The following is a 14,641-nucleotide window of genomic DNA, read 5'->3' on the forward strand; positions in this document are numbered from 1 at the left end:
ATTCATTTTATGGCTCACGGCGACCATACGGCGTGAATCTCTTTTTGGCTGTTGTCGTATTATTAAAAAGCAGCCCCGGCATCTTCCCCACTACTCCACTTCCTCCACAACAGCCAGACCCAAACCATGTCCTCCGCCGCCAACCCCTCCCCCGCGCATGGCGGCGGCCGCCCCGTGCCTCTCAGCTCAGAGCACCGGCGCCGCCTGCCGCCGCCGCTGGGAAGACGACGAGGCAAACCGTTGCCGATCTTCAACGCCATTGAGGCCGGGGTTGCCGCCGTACAGCAGGCCCTGCTGCTCCGACGGCCACGAACCTGGTGTCTTCGCTGTGGTGTCCCTCGGAGCGCTACCGCCAGAAACACTGCCGCCGCTGAATCAATTTTGGGCCGCCCCTTGAAATCCCCTTGGAATCCGCCGGCTGAATCGATTTTGGGACGCTCGATTTGAGCCGCAAGGCCGCTCCTCGAGTTGTACCCCTCCTCCTCCTTCCGCCATGGCATCTCCGAAGGTGAGGCTTCCCAGCTGGGCATGGGTAGCGCGCGGGGTCGTCTGGGCGGCGGTTGCCTCGCGCCGGCGGAGGAGAAGCCTGGGCGCACTGCTCCCGATGTGGCTGCTGGCCGCCGCCGCTGAGATCCTCGAGCGCGAGTTGGGGAACGAGGGGCATGGCAGCGGCCCGCACCCTGCTTATTCCGGCCAGGACGGCAGCCTCTTGACTCCTTCCAGGTTGCGCCGGTCTTTATCCTGCTACGTGATTCCATCTTCTTTTCTGAACTGGTGGTGTAGTGTTTGTAAACTAATAGAGATTATTTGATAAACACGGCAGTCCACAGAGTTTTAGTCCCAGTTCTTGACCTGTAATTTGTAGATTAATCTAATGTTCCTCCTGGTTCGTGTGATTCGACGGCAAGAACAACTTTTGTGCAGGCTAATTATTTTATTTACAGGCTAACGGCAGAATAAACGGTGTTAGACACGTGTCGCATAGCAAGCGCGTGCTCACCTACCCATGTGAACACCAGCGTTCATCCGTATCATCAATAATGTGGCATGGAACATAAGAAATTATCGATACGTCGGAGACGTATCATCGTCTTCGTCTCTACCTCGCACGCACGCACGGGAGAGGGACACGACGACGAATTGAGCCACGTCCCGGCCGCCATTGTGGACCGCGCGACCGTCAACGACCACCGGTGGTCGTATAAATACAGGGGAGGAACCCTAGAGCCTGGATTTTCTTCTTCTCGCCGCTATCCCGAAACACTAACCCGTCAGCAACCACACCGCCACACCGATTCCGACCACCCCAGAGCCCGCCGTTAAGCTCAGGAGCAGCGCCTTGCAGTCCTCGTTCACCTGGTGCAATCACGCGTTAAGGGGAGCTTGGAGGAGGGGAAATTTGGCCGTTCCCTTTCGCAGTACTGTGAGGGGAATGGCGACCTCCTCATCGCTTCCGTCCTCGATCGACTACATCGACCAGCTAGAAATCATCGAGGTGAGATTGCGCATCTCGTGAGCATCATATCGAGTTTTAGATCGCGCCGTAGAGCCTTCTCACCGTCGATCACCGTCCACCACCGTAGTACCTCGCCGCCGGCCACGCTCCGGTGACCAAACCGGAGCGGCGCCACCGCCATGAGGTTCGCCTCGGTGTGCTGGTTCCAACGAGCACGCGCACAGCCCCGCGGGAGCCCTCTACCGTCGGCGCCATCCACGACTGACCGCCGGTCACCGTGATCCATGCCACGTCGGTGCCACCATGGCATGTGACATGGACACTGGTCCACCAGTCAGTGACAACGGGTAGGATTAGTCTGGGTGTGTTTAGTATTTTTTTCGTCTAATTCAAATTCTAGAAAAACATCTGAAACTTTGCATAAATTTGTAAAATTCATCTTAACTCCGAAAAATTCAAATGAGATATTAAAATGTTCAAAAAAATAAACTCTACTCAATAAAAATGTAATATGAAATAATAAAAATTTCATTATTTAACCCTAATAATTTAAGCCTTTATTATTAATTTTAAATTCAAATAAAAATTCATTAATTAAGAAAAGTTTCTAAAATAAATAAAAATCAGTAAGTAAATAAAGAAAACTTTAAAACAAGTTTTCTTTATTTGTTATTTTGTTAAATCCTTATTAGAGGGATTTAGACCCTAAATAATAATTACCTTTATTATTAATCCTTTAAAAATAATAAAATGCCAAATCTAATCTAATGTTTATTTTAAAGTGATTAATAACTTCAACCTTATAATGAAGTTATTACCTTAAGAACTATATGGTATATCAAGAAACCCTAGTTCCATTATACATAAAATAGTAGTTTCATAATTTCATATGAAACCCTAAAACCCTAAATTCATTTAAAACCCTAACTCCACTACTTCATGTGAACCCTGGATTATTTCCAAACCTAAACCCAAGTTAACATGTGATCATGTTACTTCATTAATCCATAATTAATAGCTAAATGATTACCAAGTTCACATAAAATATATGAACCCTATCACCAACAATTTAGCATCCTATGTATGTATACTCATCAAACCAAGATGATCAAATAGGATCAATCGAGTGTAAACCCTAGTTACTAATCTCTTAGGCATCAACACCAGTTATCCATACTAAGCATCACACCATTGTGATGAACCCTAATAGCAACCATACCTAATATTGTGCATTACATAACCATGTTCCACTAAACCCTACTAGTGTTGGATACTTATGAACCATTTTATTTAGAAACCAACCATTCTTCACTTAGTGAATCCAATAATAAAACCTAGACAACCTCAACCCTAATTGATATACTTCTTATTACTAAAGAAGTATGTTCTTCAAAAGTTATTCTTTTAAAGTAAATAAGGAGTAGCCATCAAACCTGCCTAATAGGATCTATAAACCTAGCCAGCTATCACCAGCAAGGTATACCAACCTTGATAGCACCCATGTTTAATAAATTACCTAAGATGTGCTTCCAACCTTGTTAGGATCCATCTAATCCTTATTCCAGAAGCTACTTGGAACCATAGTCAACCATAGAACCCCACCAACCTAATTATCATACTTGTTCTTTATTAAACAACATGTTCTTCAAAAGTTATTCTTTTGAATTATATAATAAGTAATCATCAACCATGCACTATAGGACTTAAAATTGACAACTACTCTTTACTTATTATACAACTACTATCCCTTGGTGTGTATGATTGTTACTATGCATTTTACCACTTGCTTATGATTCTAAAACAACACAACCCTAATAAGAACCTTGTTTGTGAACCACTCTAAAGGTGCAACACACCCTAAACAAATCATTTCAACTCACTAATCCTAAATCATCGGGGTTAGGTCACGCTTAGAGCGATTGCATCTCATACTTATGCATCATTGCATCCATGCCAATCTTTTAAACATCGTCCTTACCAGACGATGATGCTATTTTAGACTTTGGACTTATTGCGTATCGAAGACCTTGCCTGCATAATCTTGCAGTCAAGAAAGGCAATTTCATCGCTTGCTCATGTCATTTGAGTATTTCTACCAAATTACTTGCAAAGTACTATACTTATCACTCTTGCATGAAAAATAAAAGTATTACTTTCATAACTATGAATATGACTATGTGGTTGGCAATGGAACCATGGTATGTGTTGATATGGTGGAGGTTCCATTGCAATGGGTTTATATCCATCTAGGATTAAATAACAAATGTCGTCCAGTGATTCTTGTGCCGTAAAACTCGTGTTAACCATAAGATCTGGAGTGGGACGGAGTAGTCAATCGTATTTCCACCTCTTGTACATCAACGGATGCGCTTACCGTAGTCACTTGAATCCCGAGGGACAAGCGGAGTGGTTGGGGAGCCCTAAGTCCCCACGGTAATGACCGTAGTCACTTGTATCCAGAGGAACAAGCGGAGTGGTTGGGGAGCCCTAAGTCCCCACGGTAATGCGGTCTATGATGGGTTGCATCTACCGGCGAAGGAGTTCATGGTAGTTAGCCCAGAACTGTTGTCGTGGTCGGGGGTCATCCTTAATTGGTATAAGTACACCGGCGAGGACCCAGGGTCGGGGTTTGCAACAAAGGGTGGGTGTGCGAGGTAGCGGAGGAATATGATTGGCTAAGACCTTACTCCTGGCCTCACACCAAAGGAAGTGTGGACGAGCCTGCAACTCGGTTGGCAACAAGGATAAGATCTCTTATGGGTAAAGCAACACACCTCTGCAGAGTGTAATGAATCGTGACCTGTCACTCCCTGTTCCGGGTTATGGAACTGCGAACGCTGCGCGGAAAGAAACTCCATGAAGTTCTAGTAAACCGGTGAAGGCCGACGGACATAGTTCTTCCGAATAAAAGCAACCTTTTGAAGAAATGGTTATGAAAACCTGCATTGGTATTAGCCTTTACGGTCTAATGTTGTAGCTAGTGCATTAAACACCTCTTTCCTATAATGAACTTGTTGAGTACGCTCGTACTCATCCCACTCTTAAATCCCCTGCTTAGATATGGAGGCCACGAAGGAGGATCTACAGTACAACTCGAAGAGCGAGGATTCAACAACTACTTCAAGGGACAGGAACCTGCCGGAAGAGTCATATATCACATCCACCATTGAGAAAATCTAGATTAAGCAGTAGAAGGGAACTAGCTCCCTAAACCTAGCTCCTATTTAGCTAGAATCTATTCATAACCCCTATAGCTAGTCAAAACCTCTACAAGTAGAGTTAGTGATAAGATTAGACTACGAGTCGTTCTCCTGGAGTTTATTTGCAGCTTTACCTCATTGTAAAGTAGGAGGCTGTGCTGATCTTCTGTAACAGAGTCTGTATGTAATTCTATAGACATGCCTTGGACCCGCATATGTTTCTGTTGTACCACTCTGAGCGATATAATACTAGTGGAACGATGTTTCATTGGTGTTATATCAGACTTGCATACTACACCATGCAGTGGTATGTCGGGTCACCACAACCCCTTACACGGAAAACAAAAAATGATGATTCATCCTAGGTTAGTTAGAGCAATTCCAATAGTATAACTAGTTGTTGGCTATAAGCAAGATGCCATATCCTCTATAGCCAACATGTAACCAACAAATACAATAGTTGACTATAATAATGTACTACTTTCTCAACGGATGATCCACATTTTATTCACACAACTTGCTTAGCAGCACGTGCTAGAGCTAGATCTTGCATAAGAGCCCACTTACAGTCTCTCTCTCCTCTTCTCTCCTCCAAATAGACATAAATATATTATTTTAATCCTTGTAACCAGCTGACTATGACTTATTGTACTTGCTCTTAAAGATCTTTGTCTTGGATGTCAGAAATTTAAGAACATCTTGTTCTACTATAACACCCTTGAAGGTGCACTATATGGCGTATCCGAGATGCCAAGCAATAAATCCGCCACACTCACTCACACATCGCCTTTCTAGTTTACAGCACACTCCCACAACGACCGCACAACAAAAACTTACCTTGTCCAACCCCTAGCCACGAATTGTAAGGAGGCAGGCAAAGGATATCAACACCAATATTGGACATATTAGTAGCGTGACCATGACTAAATGACAGTTCAGGCTAAGATACCCTGATCTATGACATGTGGACGGCGTCTTATAGGAATCATCATCGAGGATGTACATTGCGCTCCGGTGGCCCATGTGCTAGGCATCAGCCAACAAAAAAATTCGTACCGAACAAGGGACTACTCGAACAACCTATATCGTGTCTTTAGGGAAGAAAGGATGCCATGGAAACACCATCGCCTGCTGCGGCAAGCAGAACCTAGGATTCCCTTATTGCTCGAGCAAGAAAGCATGGAGCCCATGTCAACACACGGGCTTTCGGTTGGCGACCTGAGCTTTTGGATCCATCAAAATGCATGGGCCTAATAATTTATTTAAGAGTACCACAAAATGTCTCCTTTTAGAACATGTGCGCCTATGTGTATCTGCGTTGTCAAATTTTGAAAGGATGGAACAAAATCAGCGGTCACTCGTTTTGAATTCTAGACCTACAGGAACACGAGCAACATCCACCTCAGCATCGATCTCCACGTCACACCCTGCGACGAACTCGCCGGTGTTATTCACTCCGCCGCATCCCACCGCTCGCTGCCATGCGCCGGTGAAGAAACGCCCAACGGCGCGCCGTCCCCTTCTCCGCGCCGGAAACGCGGGTCGGCGTTCGAACCTCCATAGTCGCCACCGCCGCGATTCTCGGGATATACGCCGGCCTCGGCGCCATGACAACACCGGATGAAACCCTAGATTGCGCCGTCGTCCCGCACGCCTGTGCGCACCGCTCGCCATGAGGCACGCATACTTCTTCCCCACGGTACGTCCGTAACGTCCCGTCTTGTCTCCTCACTCCCGTTTCCCTGTAGAAACTGCGATCCAGCGCGGAATCCAGTTTTGGGCTTGCCGTGGATGCAATAGTGATACTGTATATAAATGCCACGTTCTTCTTATATTTTGATCAGAGATTTGGCATTCGGATTTAAGGGGCAAACGTAACATCGACTGATATCCTGTATAAAGAAAATGTCACACTCATTCTTGTTGCACGCCATGTGCAGACTGCATCTGGACTCTGGAGTCAGTTTGAGGCGCAGATGAATACAGCCTGTGCAAACCAACTGAGCTTTTCCAAATGGCAGAGGCAGTTTTAAGGGGTGCAGTGCCAGTGTCAGTGTGTTGCCTTTATTAGTTTGTCTCCACTCCACTGCACAGTGTTGCTGCCCTTTGTTCTAGCAGCAGGGATGTTTTGCAAAAAATAGGTTCTTACATTTGGTCGTTGATTATATGTCTTCGAGTATGTGAAGGAAAGAATAACTTATTTTGTCTCCACTGCACAGCAATTCATTACCATTATTATATGATGTTCCTGTCCTTCTGGCAGGTTTCATAAGCATTGACTGTGGATATATCACAACCCCGTCGTACACAGATCGCAATACAGGTATAACATATTCAAGCGATGAGGGCTTCACTGATGCAGGACTGATCCACCCTGTTGACAAAGGGAATTTGCAAGGCGACCTTGCAGACCGATATCTTAACATCCGTTACTTTCCCAGTGGGGAACGCAACTGCTACACGTTGCGGTCCCTAACACCGGGTGGCAAGTACCTTGTTAGGGCTGCATTTGGCTATGGTGACTACGACAAACTAAACAGCCTCCCTACCTTTGATCTCTATTTTGGGGTCAACTACTGGACGACAGTGACCATTGTTAATTCGAGTACAGCATATTTGTTTGAAATAATTGCTGTGTCCCCTGCCGACTTCCTGCAAATTTGCTTGGTGAACATAGAATCTGGGACTCCTTTCATCTCAGGGCTTGACTTGAGGTCACTCTCATCAGATCTTTATCCGGAGGCTAATGTGACACAGTCCCTGGTTTTGCTCAGCTATTTCCGCGACACAGTTGGTTTTGGGCCCAACCGTTACCACTTTGGAACAAACTATCAGCATATTAGGTGAGCTGACCAAGAAATGTTTGATCATGTAATGTTTCCTTAGCTCTTTCACTATTGAGAACTAAGCCTGCTAAATGTTCTATTCAATTCAAGGTTCCCAGATGACCCCTTTGACCGTATGTGGCAAAGATATGAAGATGTTCCCAGCTGGACAGACGTACCCAACAAATCCAGTGGGGCAACCCAAAACTCCCCAAACGATACTTATGATGCACCATCTGCAGTGCTGCGTAGTGCATCCACTCCAGTGAACGCCTCAAGGATGGACATATGGTGGAGTTCAGATTCATCCATGAGTGTTGGTGCTGACCCCAAGTTCTTTCTTGTACTCTACTTTGCTGAGTTGCAGGTCATCCAAGAGTTAAGGCAATTTGATGTCTCTGTGGATAACAACCAATTAGCTTCTGCATTCAGTCCAAAGTTCTTGCTGTCTACCGTTTTCTCAAGGATTGTGCAAGGCTCAAGCGTTCATAGCGTCTCTCTGGTGGCAACATCAAACTCGGTACTTCAGCCTGTGATCAGTGCGATGGAGATATACATGGTGCGCCCAGTGAATGAATCTACCACTGACTCTTTAGATGGTATGTGCTATAACTTCCAGAAGTAACTTTTAGTGTATGCTGCTAAGTCAACTTGGCTGGATAGGCAAAAGGCTGATGTGCTTTTTAATATTAGTATATACTAGTCTAGCATAAATTTCCAAAGTTTGAATTTGATCCTTGATTTACACATCAAGTTTTAGCTATTTAAATTCGTTAATTTTCATTCTTTTTTCATTTTATCTCATGCAAACTGAGGCTTCTGTACTTTTTAATAGAATTAATGTGTCTGGCATTTATAGATGCCATTGATGGTCACTGTATTTGTGACAAATATAGCTAAGCAGAGTTAGTTTTGATGATAATGCTGACAAGGCTCATAACAACATGCTAATTCATATATCTGTTGTTTAGATAACGTGGTAAAAACATTTATACGTCTTTGCTTTAAGTGGCATAAAGCATGGAGTTAGTATTTGTTAGAGATGTTATGATCAGAGTTGCACAATTAGACATTCCTTTTATTCTTGTTTGTACGACATGGTTTTTCTTCTCCCGAGCTCATATGCTCCAATAAAAAATTCGAAAAATAACAAATAAGATCAAATAGATCTGAAAGTATTGTACAATGAACATGGACATGTGTTCTAATAGCACGGCAAAATTCTACAAGGAATGATGCATGCAGTGGTCTGTGCAAAAAAAGACAAATCTGAGTGTTGTAAACAACAAATCTAAATGCTCTAAACAGCACCAAATTTTGTATTTTTGCATAGAGCACCAAACATGTCATTTTATCACCACGATGTTGCTTGCAGTTAGAATACTTTCTCATATATGAGCTCGGTTTCAAATCTGAATTTTCGTCAAATCAATAGTTGTTAAATCCATACAGCTCAGATCCTACAAATATGCCACTTAAGGATAATCGGTTATGTTTACCACATTACATGACCATTCTTCCTGCTGCATTTTGTTTCAAAATGAATGACTGTTTGTCCATCTAGTTAACTCTGACTAAACTGGCATTTTCTCCACTTACATTTGGTATCTTCAGCAAATGCTATGATGACCATCCAGACAAAGTTCTCCATAAAAAGAAATTGGGTGGGTGATCCATGTGCCCCTATATCTTTTGCATGGAATGGTTTGAACTGTAGTTATACTCCCAGCAGTCCTCCAAGAATAACAGGCTTGTGAGTTCTGAACCTACAAAATTGCTCTATATTTGCACTTTCATTTTTTTTGTAAAGCAGAAACTGGACACAAGGAGTTACACTCCTAAGTTTTAATGTATGGTGATTGTTTTTCCTTACAGAAACTTGTCATACAATGGATTGGTTGGTGAAATTGATGCTTCTTTTGGTCAGCTAATACTGCTCCAACACTTGTACGTCTTCAATAGATTACCAACTCAGACTCTCAGATATAGAAAGAGTTTGTGTGTCTAGTTAGTCCTTGAATTAGGAATAATGCTTGCAGATTTGAACATGTATGGCCACTGACCCCTCAATGCTCCGTGCCTTTCAATGAATTTAAGTAAAATATCACCTTCCTATTCCTAGAAGCTACAGAGTTGTAAAACTATCACCTTATCATTTGATTTTTATTATTAAACTGTATTGGTCTGACCATTTTGAACATAGTATAAAACATGCTAAATCTCGAGTTCAGTACTTCTAAATCTTGAGTTTCAAGTATCATATCTCTGGTCCATAATGGCATTTATTCTACTCCCTCTGGTCCATAATAAGTTTGAACTAAAACCACAACAGTTATTATGGATCGGAGGGAGTACTATACTTCAGTTTTCTTATATATCATGCCACTACATTTCCAGGGATCTATCTCACAACAGTCTGTCTGGATCAATACCTGATTTTCTGGGTCAAGTGTCATCACTTAAATTTCTGTATGTGTTGCTGTATTCCTGACAACCGGACTTCGTTTCTGTAAACTTCATAGTACAAAGCCCTTCCAATCTTTAGTTTCTTTGTCTCTCATAGGGACTTGTCGAACAACAATCTAAGTGGATCGATTCCTTGGAGTCTGCTTCAAAAATCTCAGCAAGGGTCCTTGACATTAAGGTTTGCATATGTCTCAGTATATCTTTTGTATAGCATATTTGTAAGTTACTGAACTGAGTCATTCTGTGTTCATCAAACCATTTGAATAATACGTTTTGCTGCGCTTGTCAAACAAAATAGATGGACTATTTTGATGAAAGAGATCTAGTAGTTTAGCTCTTAACAGTATTCAAGAGATTGTTTGTGGGGAATCTACTTTGGCTCATAGGTGTAGATGCACCCACTATTCAAATCATATTTCAAAATGTTTAAAAATTCTGAAAAAATATCATGGTGTACATCCAGACATTCTATGTTCGCACACGAAGTTTCACGGAAAAATATTACTTTTTGTGGCCAGTGCAAAAAAAAACAATTTCCAACGCTCCAAAATAGCTTTTAAGAAGACATTTTTTTTGGTCTTTTTTACATAGTGCACAAAAAATGTTTTTTCGTGCCAAACTTTTGTGAGCTAACATAGAATGTGAGGATGCACACTCAGGATTTTATTTCGAATTTTTTAACATTTTGAAATAAATTTAAAATACCTTTTTTTATAATAGGTGCATCTAGACTTATGAGCCAAAACACCATGTCCTTGGGTTTCCCTAATTTACTTCCCCTTTCAAGTACGCTGCAATCCTTCACCTATTAGCATTCTGTTTTTCAGACTCGACAATAACCCTCTTTGTGGAAATAATATCTGCAATCCAATTCAGAACAAAAGGAACAAGACAAAACTACTACAGATTGTTATTCCAGTTATTGCTGCAGCTGCAGTAGCTCTACTATTTGTGGCTGTATTTGTGCTTGTCATTTGGCCCAGAATAAAAAACAGACCAGGTACCATAGTCGACAATACTTCATAAACAGATAGATTGCTAAAGGAATTACTGTGCTTGTATGGTTCATGCTTATGCGGCCTCCAGATGTATCCCATTCAGCAGATCCATTGGAGAACCGGAGATTCAGTTACAAGGAACTCAAGCGCATCACAAATAACTTCACCACTATAATTGGAAGGGGCCGGTTTGGCTTTGTCTATGCTGGCTGTTTGGAGAATGGAGTTTCTGTTGCTGTGAAGATGAGGTCAGAAACATCTTTACAAGGGAATACAGAGTTTTTGGCTGAGGTACATGTAAATTATTTTTTCAGTTCAACAAATTAGTAGCTGTGTATTAAAAGTATTGCAGGCCTATGAATTATCATATCCACATTGCAGGCTCTGCACCTGGCCAGGATTCATCACAGAAACTTGGTCTCCTTGATTGGCTATTGCAAGGACAAGAAACATCTAAGCCTTGTCTATGAGTACATGGGTGGAGGAAACCTACAGGACCGTCTCATAGGTTGGTAAATTTTGCCCCAATAGATCATGGTGTGTGATTATAAATTCAGTTTTTAAATGAATTGTCAAATTAAGTTTTATATAATTGTGGGCATGTTATATTCAACTAAATTTCAGCTGCTTTGATATCATTGCATTTGGTGTTCAACAGATTTATACAGGCTCCGGGATACTCATGACCAAAATAGAGAGCTAATTGTGTAGTGTGTAGAAACTCTTCGGAAAAAAAACACTAATGGTTGAGTCTTATGCTTCTGCGAACATTCCAAACTCTTAAAAGGCACATACTTATGTTTTCTCACGCGACCAAACCTGGAAAGAAATGGACCCCGTTTACATACAGGACTCTTTGGCCACCATACAAATTATATACCAAAATGTTTGTTAGCCAAAATAGGAAATGCAAGAATTTTTACTATTACATCCGCTGAACTTGGTTGGTTGCACCAACTAGTTAAATCGAAAACTCAGACCGGGCAACATCACGTATATATGGCCAGGGATACTTGAAATTTTAGTTTGCTAAAGTGACCTATATTATGGAACGGAGTGATATTACTTTATCAGGTCACTAGATCAACCCTCTAACTGTCTAACTGGAACCCCTTATTTATTTATTTATTATTTATTTTGGTCACAGGTCAAGTACCCCTTAACTGGCTGCAGCGTCTTAAGATTGCATTGGACTCTGCAAACGGTACGCAGCAAGTTCTGAATTTGCCAATGTGGGCTGTTGTCCATATGCGTATCCAAACAGTTCTCTTTGATACTTTAAATCTTCGAGGTCATATAGCCATTATGTATGCATTCCGACTTAAATTATCCATGCACTGCATATAGGACTGGAGTACCTGCACAAATCGTGCAGCCCGCCATTGATCCACAGAGATGTGAAAACCGGGAACATCCTTCTTACCGCAAATCTCGACGCGAAGTTATCAGATTTTGGACTGACAAGGGCATTCAGCAGTGAAACGATGACACACACGACCACCCGACCTGCTGGTACCATCGGATACCTGGACCCAGAGTATGCATGTTCTGATCCTCGCTTCCACATTTGCACTAGAATCAACCGAGTTCTGAGCGTGATGTAAATGTTGACCCTGAACAGGTACCACGCGACCTCTCATCTGAGCGAGAAGAGTGACGTGTACAGCTTTGGCATCGTTCTCCTGGTGCTCATCACAGGTCAGCCGGTGATTATCAATATCAGCGACACGGAGAGAACCAACGTCGCGCTTTGGGCGCGCCGCATGCTCCATGTAGGCGACATCGACACCGTGACCGATCCGACGATAAGAGAAGACTGCGACATCAACTCCGTGTGGAAGGTGGTAGAGGTAGCCCTGCGGTGCACGGAGCGTGGGGCGCGGGACCGGCCAACAATGGGGGAGGTGGTGGAGGGAATCGGCGAGAGCTTGCAGCTGGAGATGTCGTCGCGCTCCATGAGGTCCAGCTCCATCAGGACAGGCAGCTCGGCGTTTGCTGACGGCGACTCTGTTGGTGCGCTTGAAGCAGAGCTGATCGGCGAAACATCAGCGCGGTGACATGGAGCGGTGGAGGGATTCGATACACTGGTTCATTTCATTTACACTTTGGAGTCTGAATCATCATGTTCGCAACATAAAAATTGCAATCGGATTGTTGTTCTTGCTTTGACATGTGATGGTGTTTGATGGCGGGTAGCCATCGTTGTTATGACCTACACTCGCGTGATCCTGAGCTAACTTGATCAATGCCTGATGCGTGCACCGTCAAGTGTACCTGATCATTTTCTCAAAAAAAAAAAAGTGTACCTGATCACGTGTACAGATTACAAACTACGTGAAGGTAGATTTATAATGGATTGTACATCTGACAAGCCAGCCACAGGATGAGATATACTCCTGTGGTAAAATATCACAAAAAATTGCCTTGTATAGGAACCTAGCAGTATCTGTTCACGCCGGCGAAGAACCGGCGCACCAAAAATTTAGTGCGCCGGGGATAAAATTCGAAGAGGTCTGGGCCGGATCAAAAAAATATGTCCACCCTTACCCCCGGCGCACCTCTATGGTGGTGCACCGATGCACCACCATAGAGGTGAAAGGAAAATGGTAGAAATTCCAAAAAAATTAAATCCTTCGAGATGACCAATAGTTATGCCATCTAGTTTTAATGAAAATTTAGAAACATGAATTTCGATATATTATGCAAAATGGCGTCATTTTTGGGTAAAACGGAAATTCTGGTTGCATACGACCTCCGATGATAAACTTTTTTATATCAAAAAGTATCTACGCGAAATTTCCTATCAACACCTACGGTCGTTTGGACAAAAATTGGATTCGTCAAGTTCAAAACAGAAACAGGACTTTTTTCAGGTTTTAGATTTTGGTGAAAAAAATAAAAAATTACCCCCGGCGCACCACCTTACTAGGTGCACCGGCAGTAACCTTAGGTATATAAGTTGAAATCGCGGGTCCTCCTCTTCGTCTTCCTCATTTCCCCCCTCTTCTCCTCTCCTCCCTCTTCCTCTCTTCCTCTCTTGCTCTTCCTCCACAACGACGTGTCCTTGGCCTCAAGCTCCACTAACCAAGAGCCTCCTCCTCCTACCCCTCGGCCTCGAGCTCCTCCTCGCCTCGAGCTCCGGTGACCACGTCGCCTCGAGCTTTACTGACGAAGAGCCACAACCTCCTCCTCCACCCCTCGGCCTCGAGCTCCTCCTTGCCTCGAGCTCCGACGACCACACCGCCTAGAGCTTCGACGACGACCTAGAGATCCGACGACCATGCGCTCCTCCTCAGCCTCGGGCTCCGACGAACACTCTTCCGATACGCCGCCTCGAGCTCCTCCTCAGCCTCAAGATCCAGATCTGTGCAACAAACAACTAGGACTCGATTGCTTTCCAATTTTAAACATATGGGGCTACTTGTAAAAGCGCCTCCGCAAGGCTTTTTTTTGTTTCCTGGAATAACTTACTGCAGGCGAACTAGGCAGGTGCGCCGGGGATAACTCGTGTTACCGCCGGTGCACCAACTGGTGCGCCGGTGGTTACCAGCGGCATGTTTCCACCGGCGGGCGCTGGTGCGCCGGCAATGGCTGTTGGAGATATGCCCAAGAGGCAATAAATAAAAGTGTTTATTGTTATATCTTAGTGTTCATGATAAATGTTTACATCTCATGCTATAATTGTATTAACCGGAA

The 14,641-nt window shown here is 43.4% G+C and overlaps 1 protein-coding gene across 1 annotated transcript; it reads left to right on the plus strand.

The window, feature by feature from the left end:
- The first annotated feature begins 493 nt into the window (after nt 1-493).
- Nucleotides 494-13,187, plus strand: LOC124696192 (probable LRR receptor-like serine/threonine-protein kinase At1g05700). The gene is made up of 13 exons (XM_047228954.1): nt 494-788; nt 6,920-7,499; nt 7,593-8,080; nt 9,096-9,234; nt 9,357-9,428; nt 9,879-9,950; nt 10,045-10,125; nt 10,775-10,947; nt 11,034-11,236; nt 11,327-11,453; nt 12,093-12,149; nt 12,293-12,482; nt 12,567-13,187. The coding sequence occupies exons 1-13, from the start codon at nt 494-496 to the stop codon at nt 13,000-13,002; spliced, it is 2,913 nt and encodes a 970-aa protein (XP_047084910.1). The 3' UTR covers nt 13,003-13,187.
- The last annotated feature ends 1,454 nt before the right edge of the window (nt 13,188-14,641 follow it).

Source organism: Lolium rigidum, chromosome 3, assembly GCF_022539505.1.
Source record: "Lolium rigidum isolate FL_2022 chromosome 3, APGP_CSIRO_Lrig_0.1, whole genome shotgun sequence".
NCBI lineage: Eukaryota > Viridiplantae > Streptophyta > Magnoliopsida > Poales > Poaceae > Lolium > Lolium rigidum.